General features: G+C 52.4%; 1 protein-coding gene across 1 annotated transcript in view; it reads left to right on the top strand.

Annotated features, from left to right (window-relative positions):
* The window catches only part of LOC122367713 (transmembrane protein 131-like), a 57,461-nt gene that overhangs the window by 5,696 nt on the left and 26,535 nt on the right, over positions 1-25,230 (top strand). The window contains exons 2-7 of the mRNA XM_043341061.1: positions 18,253-18,317; positions 19,840-19,937; positions 21,687-21,810; positions 22,161-22,274; positions 22,969-23,091; positions 24,344-24,507. Coding sequence (XP_043196996.1) covers positions 18,253-18,317; positions 19,840-19,937; positions 21,687-21,810; positions 22,161-22,274; positions 22,969-23,091; positions 24,344-24,507 — 688 coding nt within the window. The remainder of the gene's footprint in view (positions 1-18,252; positions 18,318-19,839; positions 19,938-21,686; positions 21,811-22,160; positions 22,275-22,968; positions 23,092-24,343; positions 24,508-25,230) is intronic.

Genomic DNA, 25,230 nt, shown 5'->3' with positions numbered 1-25,230 from the left:
CGCATGATATAATATTTTCGTGACCTGTGATGACCTGACCTTGACCTGAAAATCAAAGTACAAGTTTGGTACCCTCAGGGTAACTAGAGCATCTGTTCCCGAGTGTGTGATCCAAAAATGGGCCTGGTCTGACTTGTAAGACGGCGGCCAGAGCCCAAAACGTGATCAAGCCAAAATGCTAATCATTTTTACTTTGACCTGACCTGTGACGTCATCGATGACCTCGAGGTCAATGAAATTAGGTTTCGCTCGACAGTTTTTCCGGGGCTATCAGACGCCGTTTGAATTTTGACGATCGGCCCAGTAGTTTCGGAGTTAGGAGGGGGGGGGGGCTATGAATAGCCCCCCCCCCCCCCCAGTAGGGCGTGTTATACGCAGACCCCAGTGGGGCGCGGGTTAAGGGCCCCTTCATGTACGGACTTTGACTGGGTTAATGCGAAGTAAAACTTGATCCGTTATGACATAAACCTGCGACTGTTGCATTGACTATGAACAATGAACGTACATCTCTGAAGCCGGCCGTTGCTGGACGCGATAGTTGATACTTGATAGCGAACTAACGACCGGCCGATGAGGTGGTCTTCCCTCCCCAGCAGCGGGGGACGCCGGTCCACCTTGTTCAACTGGCTTTGGATAGTTCCTCCAAGTCCAGTCCCGCACGTGGTTCCTTCAACCCTGCTTCGTAGCTGGTTTCAGACAGCACCTTTCCTCGCGGCGGTGGCGTTGGAATCACCCTGTGGAACTGACTTTGGTACACAATTGTCCATGGACATTGGACAGTTACAGCCATCAGTCTGAAGTGGTTTACCATTGCCCCGTGGTAGTTTGAACCGTTCCGGTATACCGTGTCCATACGTGATGCGATAGTAGCTACTCCTTGTTCTGTTTTACTGCTCTAGCGGTTCAGGTCTGGACAGGCAATGATCTGGTGGATCGTAGGTCATCTCGGCGGTGACAGGGTACGTGGCCGGTGACCGCGAACCATGTGACCTGCCCGTGTCAGTGGCGTCACTCCTAGCCGGCGGCGGATCGGCCGCGACCGACACCGTACGGTAGTGACGGCTGCAGGCGCGGCGGGACATGGCGAGGTGCGCCACGGCCCGCAGCCCGATCCTATCCGTCCTCCTGAATACCTAACTGGGACATCAGGCACACAAGGGGCCGGGCCTGATGTCGCGTATGAGCTGACTAAGCTGATAGCGTGTGTGTTGACCTTCCATCGCGCCGAGGGTCGGTCGAATGGGGTCGAAATCGTGCCGAGCGCCGATCGAACCGTTCGACCGACTGGTATATTGACTCGAGACGCCCCGTCGTTCGAGATGGTGTGTTGTCATACATGCTGTTCTGATAGGGCGGTCAGGTGCACAGGGCGTCGGAACGCGCCCAGGCGCGAAGGAATCGTACCTATCGGACCCTGGTCGATCGTTACTGATAGTCGCTAACAGATCCGTATGCTGGGTTCGTATCGCGCAGTGGCTCACAGTACAAAACTGACACACAGACCTATCAAACCGATAAATGTAACGGGCTTTTTTATTAACTATGCTACAGGAGTCATTGATGAATGAAGTAGTTTTTGCGTATTTGATTCATGGTAACGAAATCGATGTGATTTGATGGTGGTTCATCCCTGTTGGTGCGGCTGATGGTGATAAACACCGTTATGCAACCATGAAAGATACCAAAATGTAATGCGTAATATTGGCCAGCTAGTATAACACAAACTGTAAAAAGCCATGTCTGTGTGGTGGTGTTTATCTTTGCGAGCGCTGACCACTGGCCCTTCTGTGAGCTGGCGTGCTGCGCTATGCGCCGCGCTGTCGCGCCATATGCCGAGCAGTGCTGTCTCGCTGCGTTCCGTCCTGTGTGGCCTGGCTGCAGCGCGGCCGGCGCAGATAGTGGCTGGGTCCCGCGTCACTATCGTCACGTCCGCGTCACTATCACCGCCGGAAACGAGCCGTGTTTCCGCCAGTCCGACAGCAGCCCTGTCCCGCCCCCGCCTCCTTCCCCCGTCCCCTCCGTCTCTGATACGCCCACGGCCCACGCCTTCCGCCTCTGACCCAGTGCGGTGGGGGTTAGGCTAGCCACCCCGCCCCGCCACGGGGACGCCTCCATGGGTAGTAGTGCGGTCAGGGTCGGCCCAGCCGCCCCGCCCCCGCCCCTTGCACCTGTCAGCCGCGGTCCAACGCATGCCGACGCACCTACCTGCGCGACGCGCGTGCGTATCTGTCCGGAGCGCCGCCCGCCCCTCGTCGGTCGATGTTCGCCACCGCTTCTACTTAGCTGATTGGTCGCCCCCGCAGCCAGGGCCGGCAGCTGACGGTGGGCCAAGCTCCTGTCGACTGCCGCCGCCCTGGGGGCGGGCTGGGTGCCCTGAGGTCAGGGCTGGGTGCTACAGGATCAGGGGTGTAGTAAGGTTAGACGGTAGCTTGATAAGCCTGAAACGTGGTGGGTCACGGTCAAGTATGGGTGCTCCAAGGTCAGAGATGGCGGTTAGTCTGAACATGACTAGTTTGACTTGATATTCGTCAGGGACAGGTGCTCAAATGTCAAGGACTTTAGTCTGGGTTCTTGGTTGAAATGGACACCCTGGATCCCTTATGGGGGAAAACACCGTACTTACTACTTATCGAACATTTATGCGTCATACTTGCTCTTTCAAGAAGGCTCCGTAATGTGTTTGTCAGATATTCAGTCAGATATTCAAATTTTGGGCAGGTTTTGAAGCTAGGACTTGCTATACAACAAAATATCAAATACCTCATGACGTTAGTCTATTTGCATTGCCTGTCATGGTCCAGATCGCTTGTTCAAAAAGGTATGATTTTGCAAATAGGTATGATGAATATAAGATATACCGGTTACTGGGGAAGTCGTTTTCGATGCGATTGTGCGGACGGCACGTTTTCCACGTGGCCTCTGCGGTGGCAGGGCGCGCTGCCAACCCGGGCCAGGGCCGCGGCGAGTCTCGTCTGTACCACCGCCTTATATGGGCGCTACACCGGCTGGAAAGCGAATTTGCCTGTCTGTTGTCAGTCGGTCGGTCAGTCGGCGGTAGGGTGTGTCAATGCTTGATAGGGCGGCAGTCAGGACGGTAGGGACCAGACGGGTGCGACGGGATCAATGGTCAGGACGGTGTATGGGGCAGGACGCCATGTGCTGGAGCCTGGATATATGGAGGCAGGACGGCGGGATTCGGGGCGGGACGCCAATGAACTAAATATGTGGGTCAGGTAGGGATAGGACGGTGCCATAGGACGCCCGGGACTGGATATTGGGGTCGGAACAAGGACCGGAGCGGGCCATCTATCTCAATATCCCATCTCCTGTCGCCGGCCGTGTCTGTTCTCGGTCCGTCTGGTGTTGTTCCCTGTTTGGTGTCTACCAGCTGCCAAATACGGTCACTTCACGGGGGCGGGAGACGCAGTGACGTAACTCTGACGTGTCTCGACTCGTCTGATCACCGCAAGCCGTGAAGGGGTGTCGATTGGAGGCCAAAAGAGTCAGCAATAACAGCACGTCTCACTAGAGACCGGGGAGGGCGCGCACCGGCAGAGAGTTGCTACTGATATCAGTGGGATGTGCTCGTCTCGTCGGCTAGGACCTCGTCAATGTCTATCTTCACCGGGTGACCTGCCGTGTCCCGATGGTGACTAGATGTCCTCAGTTCGGGGACGAGGCCGGAGTCGGGAGCTCCCTCGGAGAATCGGTCGCCTGAGGACCGCCGGCGCATTTTGAGCAGCTCCCGTGACCGCCAAGGACGGCAGACTGGTCACCAGACTGGTCACCAGACTGGTCACCAGACTGGTCACCAGACTGGATGGAGAGACGATTTGTTAGTATTATGACGCTTGTATGAAACTCACCCAACCGTGGCACACTGAACAGTGATCCGCGTCTCAGTCTCAGGGTCAACGCTGCCTGACTGGTGTAAGCCAGACTACGCTGCTCAGTTCTCAAAACCAAACGGGATCGCACTTGAAGATATGCGCATTTTCTCTGGAGGTTTGATTCGTCCGAACCTGGACAATAACCCAAGCCCGACGTCTCACAGGTTTACTGGTCACTGTCTGGCAGCATTTCATTTATTGAGGTGCTGGGGGGTCGGAGGTTCGGTCCAAACTGCTGAAGTGAAGTGTGAGCTCCTTTCTTATGTTCAACTTTTAATTTGCATACTGGTCAGGAATTGCCCCGGCGTGTTTCCAGCAAAACCGTTTAGTTCTGCTCAACCCTTTAATGGGTTATCATTTCGCAGAGTTCGACGCTGGCCATTTTCCAACGCCCATGTCCGGCGTCCGCCTTTGCCGTGACATGAAAGCCGCTTGGCACAGCCTAGACCTCTTGTTACTTGATAATTTGTTAGTCGCTTGTTGTAATGTTTTGGATCATCAGTCGCGCATCATTACACGTCTGGTTGGCGAATCGTGGCTCTGAACTAGTGCATCCGTTCTCATTGGCATGCAAGCCGTCACATTCTATGAACGTCAAGTCTGAAGGCCATCCTCGGCTGTTGATTCCGGATCTGAGACCAAACTCTTACATAAAAACGCTTATGTTTTACCTAAGAAGTTCTGAGCCCGATGTACATACGCTCCAAGGTCTGTGAGAACGTCACAGTTTCCGGATTTGACCGATTCTGTCTGTGGGGCCGGCCATCCGGGAGGTCACAGGGGCTGCGCTTCTCCGTTTATCAGTCGGGAAGCTTCGGCTTCTCTGCTTCTTCAAACCTCTGAGGTGGTGGTGGCGACTGGCTACCATAATCGTGTCCAGTTCCACAATCGTTATGCACGTTGATCCTTGCTTGTTGTGACATTTTCTAGTTATGTTCGGATTCCCATAACTTTTTACCCACGTTCCTTATGGCGTTGGGCGCTAGCTTGATTTATGCTCTATTTTGGTTTGAATCTTCAATAGCGCATATTCAAACCATTGAGTTTCAGAACCCAGGTGCCCGTAGCGACCGGCCTCTGTCCGTAATCCATCAGGTGGCGACTGTGGCCGGCCGACGAAAGTGAAACCACCCATCATCGTGGGGCCGGAGCTGACGTTTGGTCTGTCCTGGCCTCCGTCGGTGGCCATGGCAGTCAGGGCCGCCGCCCATCGGCCTTGGCTGCGGCGCGTGGCGCGCGCTCCGTCAGCTGGTGGGCCGCCGACGCATCCCGTGGGTCGACAGTGGCCCTCCCCGTCCTCCCCCGGGCCAGGAGGACACTTCCGGGTTCCGGCAGGACTGGAGCGCGGCCGTGCCCGGCGGCGGAGCGCCGTACACAGCTGTGTGAACCGTCTGCCCTGCCGCCGCCCCTCTGCCGTCGCCAGCAGCCCGGCGTGGGCCGGCGTGCGCTGCAGGCCGGTTCAGGGAACAACCAGTGATGGCCAGCTGACTCCGGCCACGGCCGGTATATACGCGGCCGGTGGCGTCGGCGATCCGCCCGAGCACGGCCGGCGCACGAGCGGGACTCGTGCGGGGGCCTTTTCCGGCCCGACTCCTGACCGTCTATGGCCATTTATGGACCGTATATTCGTACGGGCTATTTATCAGAGTTTTTGGATCGTCCGGGGCCTTCAACGGGCGCCAGCCGAACCATCCAGGCATGCCGCAAGGTGTCTCTGGACTGGACCTTAAGCCCTCTTCCGGATCATCTTAGTCTTAAGTCCGTCCGTTGTTGCTGTGGGCCATCGGAGACCGATGCCGATCGTACGTGAGCACACCGCCACCGGATGAATGGGTCGTGTTGACCACGTGCCGTATCCGAGGCTCTCTCGGATGGAGAACAGAGTCGGGTGACACATTGTTTACCGCGATGACTGCAGGTAGCTTGCGGATGGAATGGCCAGCTCCGTGGGGACATGTTTCGGATGGCGTTAAGTGGCTCAGATGACCCAGGCGTGAATATGTGTATCACGCTGCTCAGTCGGTCAATATGATGGCGTAGTGTTTCGTCCGTTGCTGGACAACTAATTGTCCACTAATGGAACACCACGACAAATCGACAAATAAAAAATTAAATTTGCACCCTCATATTTTATTTTTCGTTGAAAACTGGTGTAAGGGGTTGTGATGGGCGGGGAAGCCAGCTGTGGCAAGGATTTTTTTCTTCGAACAACGGTTTCCGAGATATAGCCTCGGGCAATTCCAGCAGGTCGCGCTGCAGCCCTATGTTTGGCGGCCTATAACTCAGAAACTATTGGTTTTCTACGATAAAAACTTTATATGGTTCAACTCACAATCAGCCAACAAACATTTTGGCTATCTCGGATTTTCAATTTTTGAAAATTTTGATCACGTGACCTTTTGACCTATTTTTCGAAGAGTGACCTTGATATTTTCCCCACTGAAAGTTGCAATTTTGTCTGATGACGATTAAAGCCTTATCAATTGTCATTCATATGCGAAAATAAAAAAAGTGGATATCGCCCTGCGTTGACCTCAGGTCAGGTCATTTTTATGACCTGTCCATTATTACGAGCGGGAGCGACAGCGAGATCTCGAGAATAAAACAAGATAGCGACAAGCGATAAACGGTGCAGGGTACAAATGGATAAGGTCTATAATTTTTACTGAGGTCATTTTCAGGTCAGGTCAAAGATGACGTCACAGGAGCAAAAAGGAAGTCAAAATTGCGGCACTACATATATATGAAGTTTTTCTAGAATAACTTTCAAGGTATCCCAGCTAGGAACAAACTAATAGCACCATCGTGATCCTCTCGTCGATCCGCATCGAAATATATGTATGTTGACCTCGAAAGGTCGAAAGTTCAAAAGTTGACCTTCGGTCACGTGACGAGCGGGAGCGACAGCGAGATCTCGAGAATAAAGCAAGATAGCGACAAGCGGTAAACGGTGCAGGGTACACACGGATAAGGTCTATAATTTTTATTCAGGTCATTTTCAGGTGAGGTCAAAGATGACGTCACAGGAGCAAAAAGGAAGTCAAAATTGCGGCATTAAATATATGAAGTTTTTCTCGAATAACTTTCAAGGTATCCCAGCTAGGAGCAAACTAATAGCACCATCGTGATCCTCTCGTCGATCCGCATCGAAACATATGTATGTTGACCTCGAAAAGTCGAAAGGTCAAAAGTTGACCTTAGGCCACGTGACCTAGGGTCAACTTTTGACCTTTCGACCTTTCGAGGTCAACATACATATGTTTCGATGCGGATCGACGAGAGGATCACGATGGTGATATTAGTTTGTTCCTAGCTGGGATACCTTGAAAGTTATTCGAGAAAAACTTCATATTTATGTAGTGCCGCAATTTTGACTTCCTTTCTGCTCCTGTGACGTCATCTTTGACCTGACCTGAAAAGGACCTCAGTAAAAATTATAGACCTTATCTATTTGTACCCTGCACCGTTTACCGCTTGTCGCTATCTTGCTTTATTCTCGAGATCTCGTTGTCACTCCCGCTCGTAATAATGGACAGGTCATAAAAATGACCTGACCTGAGGTCAATGCAGGGCGATATCCACTTTTTTTATTTTCGCATATGAATGACAATTGATAAGGCTATACTCGTCATCAGACAAAATTGCAACTTTCAGTGGGGAAAATATCAAGGTCACTCTTCGAAAAATAGGTCAAAAGGTCACGTGATCAAAATTTTCAAAAACTGAAAATCCGAGATAGCCAAAATGTTTGTTGGTTGATTGTGAGTTGAACCATTTAAAGTTTTAATCGTAGAAAATCAATAGTTTTTGAGTTATAGGCCGCCAAACATAGGGTTGCAGCGCGACATCCAGGAATTGCCCGAGGCTATATCTCGGAAACCGTTGTTTGAAGAAAAAAATCCTTGCCACAGCTGGCTTCCCCGCCCATCACAACCCATTAGACCAATTTTAAGCAAAAAATAAAATATGAGGGTGCAGGGCACTTGTCGATTTGTCGTGGAACGCCCCGGAAGTCAAAGGATAACATTTCTCGAAGCGCCTTTTGATTTCTGCAAACATTTTCGACACTCGCTATGCGTGCGGGAGTGCAGCAACTCTCGAGTGAAGGCAGCTGGGCTAAAGCATGCTCCATTTGAAAACTGGTCTTACATTTCAACTGGTTCTGCAGTCTGCACTTCCCGGTCCCACTCTGGTGTTATTTTGACGGATGACTTTGTCGGCCCAGCCCGCTGTCGGGGACGCGTCGACAGACAGCGAACGCCGAGCGCACTATCTGATGAGCACACACATACATTTGTTCGGCGCGCGTGTGCGTGCGTATCGGGCCCGCATCGCGGCGAGGAGGCGGCTGGCATGGTAACCTACAACAGGGGGCACCTCAAGGTCAACGGAGACCGGGCCCACCACAACTGCCGACTGACGGCGACCGCGGACGGACGGACGGACGGCAGATCGTCGCTTCCGGGTACATTGGCCTGGGAGTGCTGCCTGTAGGCTGTCCTCACTGTCGTTACTTTGTCTCCCGACATCATTTATTACACTCTCCTTGCTGTGCTATTTCTTACTTATGCCCTCACTGTGCTGTCTTGCCTTTTGCGAGACATATTGAACAGTGTGTACTGTGTACGTCCCTGTGCATTATCGCTCTCGTGCCACCTTGTTTTGTCCTTGCTAATCACAAATTACCTGTCCTTCAGCATCTTGTCCTGCAGCGCTAGCTGTACTTCTCTTCTGCTTCATGTTGAAATCTTTATATCTGCACCTGTCCCCTGCTGTCAGCTGCTATGCCCTATACTGTCACACCCCGACCGCACCCTGTTCCGTTTCGTGCTACTCCTCCGCTGTTCCGTGCAATCATTGCGTGCCGCCCGTGCTGTCCCGCGCTCGCCCGTGCTGGCTGCGACATGTACAGTCCACAGCAGAAGTAATGTGGGGTTTCAGTCATGGGTATGTTCTGCTTCTGAAGCTTAGGAACGATTAGCCAGACTACAATGAAACTTTGAATGTAGCTTAACTATATGTATCGTCACCCTTGCAGCTGCAACTTTAGCTATTGACATCTTCTTTTCAATCACTTCGCATTAAACAATCGCCAGTCAAAGCCAACCGTTGAGTTTGGTAAAACCCTACATTACTTTAGCGGTGGGCTGTACCTAGTGGTCTATGCTCCGACCCACGTCCACCCCCGCTGCCGTCACTGTCAAGGCGTTGACGATGTTACCTGCAAAGATAGGTGGGCTTTGGCATACTGTCGCTGCAATAACCCAACAAGGCATCGAAATACTTCAGTCATTGAAGAATCAATACCATACATTGCTGGCTCTCACTGTACGGTATAGAGTCATCGTTGGTGCACCATTGAATAATGTGAGACGCTTCCCTTAGGGTTTGGATCCCGTATTTGTGTATCACGCGTCACACCCAGTCTCAAGCCGCGGTGTCTTGCTGAGAGCGCCTGCTGGCCTAACCGTCATTGTTTGGGCTCGGTTTTCTGATGTATGGCGCAACACATCACCGCTACGACGAACTGATGAAATTAGGATGCAGCAGTGTTTGTTTGAAATCCGATATACCCTGGGTGATGTTGCGAAGCAGTAAGCCAGCAGCTCTACGATAGGTTGGCGATCGACGGGCGCTGCGGCCGGCACTGACGCAATATTCACCTGCGCTGCTTACTGTGGGGGCATACACACACACTCTGTGTTGGCGGTCAATATCAGATTCCCTGTGTGTATACTGCAGTGCAATCAGTGGCACGCGCTGCACTGTAGGCCGGCAGCCCGAAAAAGCGCTAGAAATTCCCCCAAACTGACTGTCCGCAATATGAACAAAATAGGTATCATTTAATCCCAAATTGATCGAAGAATACGATTCCGATGCCATTTTTGCCCTAAGGTCGAAATTGAGGTGGTCAGTTGTCACCAAACACATGACTATTTAGACTCGCTAGTGGCCACCACATTTGCCGATTTTAATGCTAATCTTTAGTTGATATTTATTAGTTGACCAGTTGTCATTTTGAACGCAATTTTCTGTCAGACTAGTTCAGGGCACTGTTGTTCACTGTACCAACAACATTCTTACATATTGCATCGCTTTTCTGCAACATAAGCTAGCTTTTTGCAAGCAGCTGCAAGACCTAAATAAAAATCATATCTAAATTTTTAAATAGACTTAAAAAAAAAACGTTATTTCGAGCAGCTAAAAATAAACATATTATACTAGCCGCTGATTACTCATCTTTCGTTCCATATAGGTACTTTGCTGCTTTTCCCTGCTACTTTTCGAGATATGCGCCAGTAAACCACATGATGTAGGGGCAATTGTCACCTCGCCGCTCTACTGAATGCCCGGCGCTTTTTATAGCGCTGGAAGTTGTGAAAAACTAAGGCTTATAATCTGAATAAAATATATGTCCCTGAGCTCAGAATTGATTAACGCACACAATGCTGTCAAAATTTTTGGGCCAAACTAAAAAATTCAGTCATTATTAACCCCCAAACACAAGTAAGTGATAATCAACAACAACTTGCTCTTAAGTTAGACTTTTTGAGAAATGTTATTTCGAGCCGCTAAAAATGACCGTGCCATACAAACCACTAATCATCTTTCTGTCATGCCCTACTCGCAATTTTTGCTAATGCCTGCTACTCTTCGAGGTCACGTGACATCACCATTAAAAGTAAATGGGGAGATAATGAAACTGTTGTTTTTGCGCATGGAATGATCTCAAACTATCTCAAGCACACGGAATCGTGATTTCATGCACTCCTTGCAAGATCCGATGCTTTACTTTTGCATTTTTGACCTTCCGTGACGTCATTTATGACGTCACTACGGTCATAGGAGTTTCTTGTCAATAACTCATGATCAAATTGAGCCAGCGACTCGGGAAAGCCACCAATGGACTCGGGAAGACCTCCCGAATCGAATGATATGCGACATGACCTCTTTCGACCAACTTCGTGACCTGGGGATGCTGACCTGACCTTGACCTGAGGTTAACACCTTAAGTTGACCTCACCCGAACAAAAAGTATACCATTCGACGCGCCTGAGCCAGGCAAACACGATGGTGCCAAAATCGCTGCTCTGCGACCATTTTATGCGAAATTATTTACCAAAAACCAAACCCTACCTTGGGCTTTTTGACCTCACCTCAGAGGTTACCGGTTGACATGGGACCTTGAAATCGGGTATCAATCGTTCCGTCTTGAAACGGCGCACACGCTTGTTTTTTCCGCGAGGCTCTAGCTCCATTAGGGGCGAAACGGCGAAAAGGGGTCGTACCAACCCTCCCCCCTCGGCCGGCCGAGGGGGTGGGGGGTCCGACAACAGGTCCGGCGAGGGTTAAGCAGCCCCACTTCGTTTTTAGCATGTTTGCTTGTCGCTGAGATCAACAACTCAATCACAAATAATTTCTAGCACTTTTCCGGGCCCCCGGCCCAGTGTGCTGTGGGTGTCACCATCATGCCGTTGTTTACGGATGCCGCTGGTTGTGTACGCGATGTCCTCAGACCACCTGACGCCTACGTGGTGCATGGCTAGAACCAGGCTAGAACACAAGGCTGACCTGAAATGCACACCTGAATGCGATTGTACCGTTGCTACCTGCGAATTCTTTGGCGCCAATTTCATTATGCTACTGTCATTAACTAAACTGACCGAATGTTTTATTCTAGTGTGTACTTTTGGTCAGTTTTGTCCGCCGCTCTGGCACGGCAGTGTGGACAGGGTCAGACAGTCCAGTCACAGAGGACGAATTCCAGCCAGCGTCCGAGCTGCATTGCTGGCGACTCTGGCGGCCTCCCAACAGGGATGCATGCACCCTCTCCTCCCCCACGGCCGGCTTCAGCATCCCAGTGACGTAAACGTGACGTCACATGGTGGGCGTGTCCGCCTTGCCTCGCTGCCAACTCTGATCAACAAGACGATATGAGTCTACAGGGGATGTATATAATGGGCTTGAAGTGAAGACAGTCGATTTGGTTTACATGTGAACCGGCTTGAGTTCGTTTTGTTCATAGTTTGGATGTTTGCATAACACACTAGTCAAATAATGAAAATAGGAGTGTGTTATGCTAAACATGCAGCCGACTCTTTACCTTAATGATGCAAGCGGATCACCCGCATGCCAGAAGTGGCACAGTAAGGGCCGCTTGTTTAGCGACTGCGATGAGCACTTAAATTGATGTCTGTCCGACCGTGGACGGCACACTAACGAACCTACCAGCAGACTTTATGGGTGTGGCGAGGACTTTATGATCAATTTGTCATGTGTTTCTACTTAAGCCTCTGTGGAGTCACCAACTCTTTGATCCTGACGAAATACGGCCATGCTCCTGACTTCTCAACTCACAGCAAGCGACAAGAAGTCGCCCGCTCTGTCAGAAAGAGTGGCCACAAGTCCAGTCTTGAAATTTTTATGTTGTGGTGGTAGTTTTGTTCTTTAATTTCACTCTTTCCTTGCTGAAATCAAAACGAAAAATTCATAAGCACACGGTTATAACCATCAGACACCTACTTTGAAGCCGTTGGTTCATAATAAACGAATTTGGCATGTCAGCCCCTGCCTCTCAACTCAGCCCGGACTGCACCATGTCAGGTGGGCGTTTGTTTGTATTCCGTTCGTTCCGTCCCCTGCCATCCTGAGTGACGTCATTTGCAACCTCGAGGATGGATGACGTCACATCCCGCTGGCCGGTTCGTAATGTCACGCGTGGACCTTCGGCGGGGGCTGCGGCACTCGTGACCTTGTCTGAAGAACACTGGACAGTGGACAGTGGGCACTCCCTGTTTGCGAGAGGTCTGGAGATGGGCGTTCCTCAGTGCCCAGCTGGTCGAAAGGATTGCTTAGGTAGCATGACGGTGGTTCGTGGGGGCAGGCAGTAGGCTGTGTATATTTCTACATGACGTGGATAGCGAGGAGGGCGCCAAACGTGTCGCCGCAGGCCGCCCCCTCGACATCGGACGGAACTCGAACGTCCTGATAGCACAGGATGAGGATGAAACCGGGGGTTCCCTCGGTGTTTATCGGCGCCCTACAGCTGAATCATACCATCACTGCTCCGGCGGCGGCTGCAGCCCTTGCTCTTCGGCTTCCCCTTTCCCCAGTGGCTATTTGTGATTGCACCACCGTGCAGCATGTCGAGAAAGCGGCGAGGGAGGCAGTGGACATGAGGCTCCTGCGCAGTTTGACGTGATATAATGGAAGATCCTTTATCACCGTCGCCGCCATGCCATTTGTGACGTTTGAGCACTACTCTACCCAGAAAGCGACAGTCTTTTATAGGTTGAAGGTGAAATTGTCTTTGGAAATGCCTCACTACATGTCGAGCAGCGCCTTACATAAGGCTGTTGTCAGTCCTGCAGTGGCGGGTTTCCCCGTCTGCTGTGAATGGTTTCAATCTGACTGGAGGGCATAGATCCCAATGGGAGCGAAACCGGCCATCTCATGGAGTGTTCTGCCTACCGGCCGCCCCCGAGGCTGTCGGATTGAGTGGATCATGTCATTGTCCTCTGCTCTTCTCGCGATGTGTCACCACGTGGAGGATCTTGCGTTCCCGGGAGATCAGTTACCGTATTTGTGGGAACTGAGGTTGATAAGGTCAGTGACGAGCAGTTATCAGATACCGTCTGTCATCCTTACGGAACAGTTTGTCCAATACGGTGTTCTGATAAGTGAATGATGGAATAATTCTGAAGCATGACACGCTACCTCACCGATCTCGGCCACTCAAAAAGTTAACCGCACCCAAATCTGCTTTCTCGGCTTTTGGACCAGGTAAAGTCATCGTGACAATCCTGAAATGCTTCTTGATATCACTGCTGTGGTATTGACTTGATGTAACAATTTGGGCCTCTGGTGCATTCCAAGTTGCGCAATTCCTCCTCACCATCCCATGCTGCCTTTTGTTTGTGTCTGGTAGGCGGTAGTTGCCGGTTTTGTCTGGTGACAGGGATATGTTGTAACCAACGTGTCGTCGCCCGTGAATGCACATTACACCCCCCTGTCAATGACTCATCCGGGATCCTACTGGTGCAAGTTTATCTATCGACCGCGCTGCTTGCCCATTTTGCTCGTCCGCCGAGTACGTTCTTTTTGCCCGTTCGATTATGGTGGCTGGTGACATGGTATAGCCGTGCAGTGGTCGGCTTGTCTCGGGACGGCACGGCGGCCTCCGTCCTATACCGTCACCCGCTAGCTTCAGTTCCGACTGTCGCTCCGGAGTTGTGTGAACCCACCGACCGTTGTGTGGTCCACAGTTCTTTGCGTGCTCCCTCCCCCCCCCCCCGCCCCGGGAGGGGGAGGGGCCGGCACGCTCTCGGAGGGGGTGGGTGGGTGGGCGGTGGCCGCGGTGGCCACAGGACGGACCTTGGCACCCGTCCGGCCCCAACGAGCTGCGGGGCGTGCCTCGACCAGGCGGTGGCGCGCGATCAGACACTTTGGGTGATGGGCGGAGGAGGGGGATATCATCACCCACATCTGGTGGTTGAGACTTGAGCGCAGCTATTAGGGATACCGCCACCCTCCCCTCTGTTGATGGGATGGAGGGGTAATCATTTCTCCGCCCTTGTCGATATTGCTAGACACATCTGGTCGTCAAGCGTCGCTCTGAAGGACAACTGTGTATTATTCCACTCCGAACGGAGCCTGCGGGCCCGCGCTGGGGGTCGATCCGCCCAGCACGTGGCCGCTGACGGCCGATGGCAGTCGGCTCAGCTGCCGGTGTGGCGGCCCGACCTTGACGGTAATTTATTACCAGCAGGAATTCAGATCATCTGCCAATGTGAGCAGATCGGCGTGCTGAGTGCTGACCGGGCGACCACCGAGCGCTACTCTATCTAGTACGGGGTGTCTGTCGCCCATCACCCGGTCCTGAGGGATCCGCGCGACGTGCGTGTCACCAGCTGGTGACCCTGGCCGCTGGTGCTGGGTGGTGGCAGCGTGGTGCTGCTGCGGCGCGCACCGGTACGTGGTGTTTGTTTGGAGGTAGGAGCGTCGGCGTTGGCCGAGTGGCGACCGGCCAGCTGACCGCCGCCGCCGCCGCCGCCGCCGCCCCCCCCCCGCCCCCGCCGCCGCCTCCGCCGCCGCCGCCGCCGCCGCCCACCTCGACTGGCAAGTTGCCCGGGGAACAGACGAGCGGGGCAGCGAGTTAGCCAGCTGGGTCGACCATTAATAAAGTACCTGCGTGGGAAGCGCGGGCACGGCACACGAAACGCGACACGGTGCAGATGTAAACGGCCGGCCTTTTTGCGGCTGGCAGAACACTGGTAAACACGGTTCAACCGCTTGGTAACGGCTTGGCTCGGCTCTGAGACGGGTGGCTGGTGGTTGCTGTTTGGAACGACCGTCACTGCTGTAGGCTTTGTATTGACTCAGGTCACGGTGCGTTGTTGTGGTGATTGGTTCGTTCGGGCGTGACAGAGTCGACACAGTGTCCAATCTCAGCCCAGTTTCCCAGGAGTTTGATGGCAATGCAGTTTGTTCGATGCGAACTCAGTTTCCCAGCCGTGTGATGAAAATGTTCGGTAGCGCGCCGGCTGCACCAGTGTCATGTAGTGCCACGATATGATCAGCTATTATGCAACGTTGTGAAATCTCGCAGCCCCGCTGAATTCTCGCGCATGCATGCATACCTTGCCCGGTATTGTTTCAGAAGCTGTATTGCATAACACCTTTGATTTCAGCTCAGCGTGGATGGAATGTCACTGTCAAAACATTCGGTCCCAATATTATTTTACATATTATAACTAAGCGGGACTAAGCCTGGTATTGCAGAGGCCTACTGTCCCATTTCCTGTCCATTTTCCACCCGAGCCCTGCCGCTGCTCCGACCAGCCTCTGTCCGGCGCCGTCCGCGCTGGCCTAATGGTGTGCCGACGCGCCGCGTCAGCACCGGCCCTGTCTCGGTGTCTGTGTGTGTGTATTTTCTGAGCGGCCCGCCGGTGACCGATGACCGGACGGCGGCCATCGGTCAGCGCCGCCGGCCGGTCACCGGCGTCAGCCGCCCGCCGGCGCCCCCGTCACGTCCGTCAGCCGACGTCACGGTTATTGGCTCCGCCACCGGTGTCTCTGTCGGTCGAGTGTCGAACGTCGGTGTGAGACGACGTATTGGATGGCTCCATTGTCGAGGCTCTACGATGATTCTCCTCTGCCGGCCATGGATTCGCTTACTTGTTCTACACTTGCTCGCTTGTTCTCTCTCTCTCTCTCTCTCTCTCTCTCTCTCTCTCTCTCTCTCTCTCTCTCTCTCTCTCTCTCTCTCTCTCTCTCTCTCTCTCTCTCTCTCTCTCTCTCTCTCTCTCTTTCTCTCTCTTTCTCTCTCTCTCTCTGTCTCTTTCTCTGTCCCTTTCTCTTTCTCTTTCTCTTTCTCTTTCTCTTTCTCTTTCTCTTTCTCTTTCTCTTTCTCTTTCTCTTTCTCTTTCTCTTTCTCTCTCTCTCTCTCTCTCTCTCTCTCTCTCTCTCTCTCTCTCTCTCTCTCTCTCTCTCTCTCTCTCTCTCTCTTTCTTTCTCCTTCTCCTTAACCCGTTTCCTCTCCTCTTATCTCCTCTCCTCTCTTCTCTCCTCACAATCTCCCTTTGCCGCTCTGTTATCAAATACCGACGTTTTTTTTTCATGCGGGAAGACTGCTGTCGCTCCCCGTCGGCTCGTCTCTCATATTTCCCAGTAATGGGATTCAGCTTGTTTCACAGCCTAAGCTGCCCTTCAACGTCTCCCAGAAGTCCCTACTTCCCTCTCCCAGGAGTTTATTGATCATACTTAGGCGTTTAGCATTTTTATCTGCTTGCACAATGCCACAAAGATGGAAGTGATCACACAGCTTTGGATAAATGTCGGCATCGTTTCGCTCTCAGCCGTCTGATCTGTCGTATTTTAGACGGCGAGTTTTTGCCATCAACTGCTCACTATGGCACAGAACTGGACTCATTGGCGACCGACCGAACAGGGCTCGCGTCTCCGTATTTGGCGTTCAGGAAAGGCAGCCATCGGTCCTGACGTGTCTATGGACGTTTACGTATATTTATTTGCCGCTGACATCAGCTGGTCGTGTCAGTGTCGATGTCGTTTATACGATTGTGTCAGTGTCACTGTCATCGGCTGTCGGCGCCCGTTCGTCGCGTGTCACGAACGTGCATCTGGTGACCTGGTTTCCTGGTGAAGGTTTTCCGGCACAGTTTGTCGTTCCAGTTCAAATTTTTAGCGAATGCGAGTTTATTACGTAAATACGGCGTCTTGATTTCCCTATAATATCTGTCATTTAATGAAGACCACTATGCTTGGTTATTTATTCATGACATGTATTATAAGTTATAGATGCTTTCTGAGATCGTAATGATCAATTAGCACAGCTCGCACCTGGTAGTGGATGATAAGATTTTAATTCTTAGCTATATCGGCCCATGTCAGCCCATCGCCGCTGATGACCTTCGCCGCGGCGATTCTTCCAGGTGGCGATAGCCCGGTAGCAAGCTAACAAACAGCCGCAATTGGCCACATCACGGCAGTATCGATCGGACGCGCTATAAAAACACGTAGTCCCGGGCTGGATCCGGGCTATTGAGCCAGATAATAAACACAACACCTGGCGAATATGGGTCGTGGCCGAGCAGTGGACCCCTGGGCTGACGGTCCGCTGACCACACCCCGTGCTGCTGAGGGAGCTGTCATGGCCCCTGTCCTATTCCCGTCTCAACCGATCATGTAAATCATTAGCGGTGATTTGCCCTCACTCAGTGTTTTCTTTGACTTCGCCCGGAGCCTGTCGCCACTCAGTATTGCTGATAATTCTGTTCAACCTCCCCTTTCCGCCCCGTGCTTTTGCGGTCTCCTTTCTCCGCTCGTAAAGACACGCCTCCTTGTCCCCACTCCGCACTATCACGGTTTTGTGTACCCGTCCCGAACTGCGGTTGACCCCGATCACCCCTTCCCCTGCCTCGATCCACGTGCTCCCGATGACGTTACATGTTCGATGTCCGGTCCGGTGTATGCTGACAGCTGCCGGTTGTCACATGTGACATTTAATTGCTCCTGGTGACCCTTTCGTACGGTGACGTTGTATTTCCACCAATTAATCGGTGACTGCTGCGCTTTTTACGGGTCATAAAGGCTATACCCGCTGTAAATCCTAGGATCACATGTTTGAGAGTCGAAATATGCATTATATGAGACAGTTGTGAGGAATATGGACTCAAATAGCAGAAGCAGTTTAGGTGAATGCTCGCTGCCACCTCATTCCTGAACACTGTTACTTTCCGCAGCCGGAACGCTCCCCGTAGATTACCATATGCCAGTCAAGCGCTCTATATTCATCTCCTCTTTGAATGATCGACTGACGGTGGGCCTTCTCTGTCTGTTGCAGCCTTTATTCAAATTGACAATGAGCTGCGGTACCTGGTCGATGGCGTCTCGGTCAACATGTACGAGGTAAGAGTCTGGTCAACTTGTACTCGATAACACTGTGTATCTACGTGTATCCAAATTCCAATCAGTATCTACCAGGCTAGAGCCTACCAGGCTAGAGCCTGCCTGACCTAGTGTCCGCACTGACGTTATCCGGGTATGTTCACGATGACTACTTTTAGCTCGCTTTACACCAGCGCGAAGACGCCCATTGCACATTGCGCTTCCCTCGAAAGGTCGTCCGTGCGAATATTTCGTTGGGATTCTGAGCGCTCCTGGGGCGTGATATGTCGACGTGCGCTGGTGAGTGAACCCAGGCCCATATATTTCCGGCGGGATCGCACGGACAGCTCATATGTTACTGGACGGGCCACACCAACCGGGCGTTCCCAATGAACGGACAAACTGACTCGGTCGACCCCTACGGCGGGGAGCGGCGGCGACTGGTCACTGCTTCTGTGTACTGACGGGCGATAAATTGTAGGGGATTGTCCAAAATGTGCCATGCAGTGTCTGCAATCAGTATAGTGCATTGTAGTGGAAGAAAGCATCAGATAGGTAAATATTGCACATTCCGGAAGTGCCGAGCAATGCGTCCATATGAGGCCGTAAAGCGTGTGCATCGTTTGTATTTTGGTCACCTGGTAGCTTCACACACGGCACACTATTTGGAAAAGTGTGATTTCGATGCCTCTTTTAGTCAGTTTCCTCGTCCCGCGAGTGCCGTCGATCAACAACTGAGCCGCCGCCATGACAGACCGCCTCCTGGCTGCCATGCTGCCATGGTCCCCTGGGGAGAGGGACACTCATTCCTGTGACTGTGGAAACTATTGGGGACATTCCCTCTGATGTGGGGACTCCTAGGGATACTCGTGCGACTGGGACACACCTGAAGGACACTCCGGTGTAAGATATCTTGTAGGACACCCCTGCACTGTGAGAACTTCTTGGAGACACTACCTAGCGGGTGTTCGAACCCACTCCTATACCTGAGGGATTCCTGGGACACGCGTACAGTTGTGTGGGCACTCTTAGGGGACACTCCTGCCTGCAGCCTTTCTGGCCTGCCGACGTCACGGATACGGGCGAGACGCCGGGTCTCAGCGGAGTGCTGCCGGCGCCGACTGTCGGCCCCGGCTGTCTGCACCCGCCTGCTAATTGAGCCCATGATTGATGGTGTGTCCTGAGGGAAGATGGTCTCGCCGTGTGTCTGGGCCGCCGCCGTCGCCGGCCCCGCGCCCCAGGGCAATGCATTCAGGATGGCCTGAGGCTGGCAGGCGGTCGCGGCGTTTGGGGAAATGGGCGAGATATTGATCGGAGCGACGAGAGTGGGTTCGATGATGTGCTAGACACGATGTGCCAGACATGATGTGCCTCTGCTAATGTGTCACCGGAGTACAGACGTCAGTGAAAATGTCACATGTCGCCGCTGTGTTACGTTATTGGTGAGTAATCCGACAGACTACGTCTATAGTTCACACCCCGTGACTGTGGCCCGCCGTGACGCCTGTGACGCCTGTGACGCTCTCCCCCGGCCCGTCCGCAGAGTATCTCCGAGGACGGCACGCCAAGTCGAGGCTCGTCAGACCTCGACAAGCAGCCGTCCATTCGGTTCGACCCGCCCATGCTCGACTTCAAGGAGCAGTAAGTGTCGGACGGCACATGATGGAACGGGCAGGGCGAGTCGCGGTGTCAGCCCGGTTGGTAACAGGGTAAAGAAGGGCAGATATTACAGGCAGCCTCTTGTTATGGGGATGGCCGCAAGTTTGGTACTTCCATAAGAACGAAACAGACACATCTTAGCTTGCAGGCTTTGTGGCGCGCCGCCAAATGAGAAGGCAGATAATGTGCCCAATGAGTTTTCAAGTTCCAACGACCGTAAGATGTAGGATGGATGTTACTGTCACCACAATCCGCGCCTGCTGGATGTTCGGTGTCAGGTGTGATACCCACTGTGCGCTATGTGTGAGAGATAGCCATGATGCACGATACCAACCGTATCCCTCTGCCACCATTTTTATTGTCTATCTCTTGTCTGCTGTCTCCCACTAATTCCTCCATTTCCTTCCCTCAGTCCGGATTCCCTCCCATCATGCTCTCCCTATGCCCATCTACCGTGCCATGTCTGAGCTTCTGGTCTGTGCGTCATCCCATTGTCGCGTGCGGCCGATCGCCGTCCGCCGCTGTCGCCAGCCGTCGCTATGTCGCGCGGAGCCGTGTGAGGGGCAGTCAGTAGCGTGATTCGGCCCATCGATCGAGTCCGTCGGCCCGCGGGGCTGGGACGGGCGGGCAGGACCGAGGGTATGGACGGCGACGGTGGACGGACCGGACACCGCGGCGGAGTGACCGGACTTATCTGTGGATAGTCATCGGTGGATAATCATAACCGACATGACCTTTACACTTTTACAGTTAGCCATCCCTATCCCACAGTGAGCTATTCTGAGCGCGCTGTGGAGTGTGGACCTGACTGACAAGTGACAGGTGTGGCCATCCTGGCCACACCTGTCCTGTCTCAGTGGCGGACCATTCTAACCCCAAACATGGACCGTTCTGACCCAAAATGAAGAGTTCAACCCAAAATGGCCCGTCTGACTTGAAAATAACCGTTCTGACCGCAAAATATACCGTTGAAACCTGAAATGAACCTCTCCGATAAAAATGGACCGTTTTGACCGGGAAAAGGATTGAAATGATGCCAATATCGCTACTCAGATTACTTGGCCGTGCTCGGTGCTCAGGAGCTTCTTAGAATATCTGTGATCACCTACAGTCATGTTTTTTTTTATTATCGAGGGCGATACATGATCCGAGACATTACCCAAGCCATTACGCACTTCCAGAAATGCCGAGAGAGTGCTTGGATATTTGCTTCCCCATGCCTATGCCGCTTCTTGTGGCGATAGCGAGCAATTATTGATATTTGATCAGTAATCTAAGTTGGTAAATAAATATGGCTTCTTTCAAATACATTTCAATATGAATTGAATGACACTTTATATTAATTTCGTAATCATGATCTAGGCCAGCTGACAGCCACTATCGGCGTATGATATGCGAGATGACAATCGCTCGAAAGGCGTGGGCTATCGGAGCCAATTTTCCGACCGATAGTATCGAGTGCTACCGTCCCCCAACCCGACCTGTCTTTGTTCGTCCCGTGTCCGTCCCCTCCCCTCTGCCTCTCCTCAGAACAAGTGACCGGTCAGTGGGTCTGGTGTTCAGTTAGAGATGGCGTCTTGATGTATGTCTCTCCTGATGTTTTATCCTACCGAGCCGTTGCATTTATTGAGAGCTGGAGCCCGTACCCCGTGTCTATATGACTAATTTGTCCGCTCTGACCACATCATAAGCCACCTTTCTTCACTAACGCTCTTTTTGTGTGTTTTACAGTCCATTGGGAATGCCACACGTGGAACGGGTTATGATATACAACCCTTCTGCCGAACATACAATATCAATGCTGTCAATATCAGGCAGCACAGTGCATTTTCATTGCACATTCTTCCAAGAAAAGGTAAGGGCAATTGCTGTTGTCTGTATAATGAGCATTCTTTGCGCAAATAGCTGCGCCGTGTTCCTTGAAGCGGAATGCAATATATGACTAACGAATACATTGCATAACACATTTTCATTGCTCATTGCATATTCCTTGCATGCTGTAAAAAGGAGCTTAGTAAATTCTTGAGCGTGTATGGCGACAGAAGTGGAGTTTGTTTCAAATTGCATTGCCCTGAGGCAGAATCTGACTGATGCTCCTTGGCTGATTTTTTACGCTGTGTGGTGCCTCCGCGATCTGATCACAGAGCTCTTTCGCTGTGCTTCCTCATTCTGCTCTGACCTGCGTCCCTCCTGTTTGTGTCGCAGATGGTACCACCTTTAGGGAACACGTCGCTAGACGTGGTATTCCTTGGGCGGGAGGTGGGGCCCGTCGAGAGCTACCTCTACATTCACTCGTCGGTCGGCAGTTTCCGGTTTAAGGTAACGACGGCGAACGGCCGCTCTCCATTTCAAAAGTGGTGTGCTAGCTTCACAGTATGGCTCGGACAGCGACTACTGTCATTAATTACTGTCGACGATACTGTCAACAGTGCTTTCAACTGGCTTGTCGCGACATGCCTGTTTTTGTAACACGGTTCTTATGTTTTAATCACGTTGTCATCGCTGTAGTGTTATCCATGTTTTTCACCAACTACCCGTTCATTTTTAATTTAGCGCTATATGTGTAATGCGGCGCTGTTTATGTCTAAACCCCTGGAAACCCAGGAACCTAGTCCTTTGAGCTCGCGCCAGTGTCGGTCGCCGAGTGGCTGACACGCGATGTTGTCCACGGGCCGACTCGCCTGGTGCAGGGAAACTGACGCTAGTTCGATCCGTTACCACCCTCCCTGGGCGCTTCCCTTTCGTAGCTCCTCTGTGGGTGTCAGTACCGCCCACTGCGGGCTGATGGAAGCGTGTCCTAGTGTAGGCCGCCTCAGACCGTCCCTTGGTTGACCCTATTCACTGTGGGCCATCGATCCGCTCCCCGCCCCGCCCCCACCCCCACGCGGACGGTGGGTGGTGCGGACTGTGCACGGCGTGTTCCACGGACTGGTCTACGCCAATGAGCGCCCTCCACGCTGCTACCGCCCGCACCGACCCCCCACTGACCGCCCCCCCCCCCGGGCTTCCGCAGGTCAAGGCGGAAGGAACGCCGAACCCTTACCGACTGAAACCGCTGGTCGGCGTGAAGATGCCTCTAAATTCAAGTTATTCGCCATTGATAGAAATGTACAATCCACACAAAACACCGTTACAGGTAAACAATAATGATGAGCGTTTTGGTTTTGGGATAGGTATTGAACTGATGTAGCATGTCTAGGTATGCGATCTCAGAGCAGCTGATGTGAAAGAGGGAAAGCGCGAATCATTAGTTTTACCGGGGCTTTTCAGTCAGAACAACTTCCACGAAGTAACAGGTTCTCGAAAACAGGAAGTTGTATCGTTCCCTAAATAAGCAATGCTTTTGTAAACTTGCAGGGCATGTAGGCATTTCCCTTAATTTTACTTACATTTTTAATGCCCTATACTGGGTATTCTTGGGCAGAGGTCATAAAACTTTTTTTCTCGATACTCTGACACAGATGTCGCACGTAATTGAGAACCGTTATTTCTGACATCGACCGTCTAGTTTGGTGACATTTTGGTGGGACGGATGGCTCACTGGCCTCTGGCAGAGCCCCAGGGCGCTCGGTCCACCCGACTACCGCGGTGCCCGTGGCGCGGTTAATGACAGATATGTGACGGTGATAGCCTCCCCGGGGGCAATGTGATGGATGACCTGACGAGTGACGTGTCGCGAACCTACCAGCGTCCTGCCGTGACCCGATAAATGACCAACTTGGGCCCCTAACTAGCCCTATCTGACGAGTGACGGGTCTCTCTAACCTTATCGTGTGGCGCCATAACCCGATAGATGACCAAGGACCACTATACTAGCCTGACTGGCCCGCTAGCTGACCCGATAACTGGCTGTAGTCGAAGAATAGTTGACGTGGTGGCTGATATACTAGCCGTCCCGCTATCCGTCTGACCTGTCGAAAATCCCCTCCGCATGATGAATGTTTATCTCCCGCGTTTGGAATCGAAGGTCTTGAGACTGTTGCTTATTGAGCCGATACACTATACGAATGACGCTCTATGACGCTCTATGAGTCGACTCTGCAATTTGAAGCTTTGATGCACTGTGGGCTGACCCTGTGTGACACTCTTATGTCCTTGCGGCTAACGCTGTGTACTCTGAATCTCCCCGTGAGCTGACGCTTTGACCATCTGACGACTGGCGCTCTGTGTATTGACGGTAGGCTGCTGGGCTGTGTCTCGACTCTAAGTTGACCCTCTGACGCGCTCTGATCTGATCTCTGCCCCCTCTGAGCTTCAGCTGACAGTCTAAGCTGACCCCTCTGCCGTCGCACGTGACGGAGATGTACAGCAGCGGCGGTAGACTGACTCTCAACGCGCTCTGGGCTGACCCTCTGACACACTCTGAGCTGACCCCTCTGCCGTCGCAGGTGACGGAGATGTACAGCAGCGGCGGCGATCTACACCTGGAGCTGCCGTCCGGAGACGTCGAGGGCTCCCGCGCTCAGTGGCAGGTGCCGCCCTACCACAGCCGACCCGTGATGCGGGCCAGCTTCGTGGCGCGCCAGGCCAACAACCACACCGCCTTCATACGGTGAGGGAACGATGTAAAACGTACAGTTAAATACCTACAGTACAGTGCGGTTCGTACAGATGGTCTGGGAGTCTAACGGATCTGAACAGCGTGAACTCCCGGCGTATTCTCTGGTGTGGGGATCTCCCCGTCCGTACGCGGTCTCTCTGCGGTTTTGTAAGCGGGAAGCTCAAAGCTATCACACCGCTTCCTTTGCTAAAAAAACGTGTACACCAGAGGCTCTTGCACTCCCGGCTGCTTCCTGTATAGCTATTCTACACCCCTCATTTCGTGAGCATGGCACCAATGTCAAAAAGTCAGTTGGTTCTTTATGTACGTGGCAAGCCGATCTCTAATGGAATGTGCCACGGCACGGAACGATTATGGATGCTAGTCGTGGACAAGATAATTAAGATATATTGGTAATATTTTGTGGTCATTGCATCACCCTATCAGCCTGGCGCTCCACTGACATGCCACAGTGCCGCTTGTGACAATGTGCATGGCGAGTCGTTTGGGTCAGTTGATAACAAACAAACCGCGATGCATGTTCGCTCAGTTTATAACTGACTGATGTCACCCCTGTCCTGGGTGCACTGGTGCCGGTCATATAACGGGCTGGGGCCGGGACATACCAACTGCGGGATGTGGGCCGCATGGACTCGTAAACTAAAGATGGTAAATTTCTGACTCATGGACTAGATATGACGAATATCTGGCAAATGAACTGCATGACCAGACGAC

The sequence above is a fragment of the Amphibalanus amphitrite genome, unplaced genomic scaffold (assembly GCF_019059575.1).
Source record: "Amphibalanus amphitrite isolate SeventyFive unplaced genomic scaffold, NRLGWU_Aamphi_draft 000891F_arrow, whole genome shotgun sequence".
Lineage (NCBI taxonomy): Eukaryota > Metazoa > Arthropoda > Thecostraca > Balanomorpha > Balanidae > Amphibalanus > Amphibalanus amphitrite.
The sequence above is the reverse complement of the archived record's forward strand: the minus strand, read 5'-3'. Positions and strand labels throughout refer to the sequence as shown.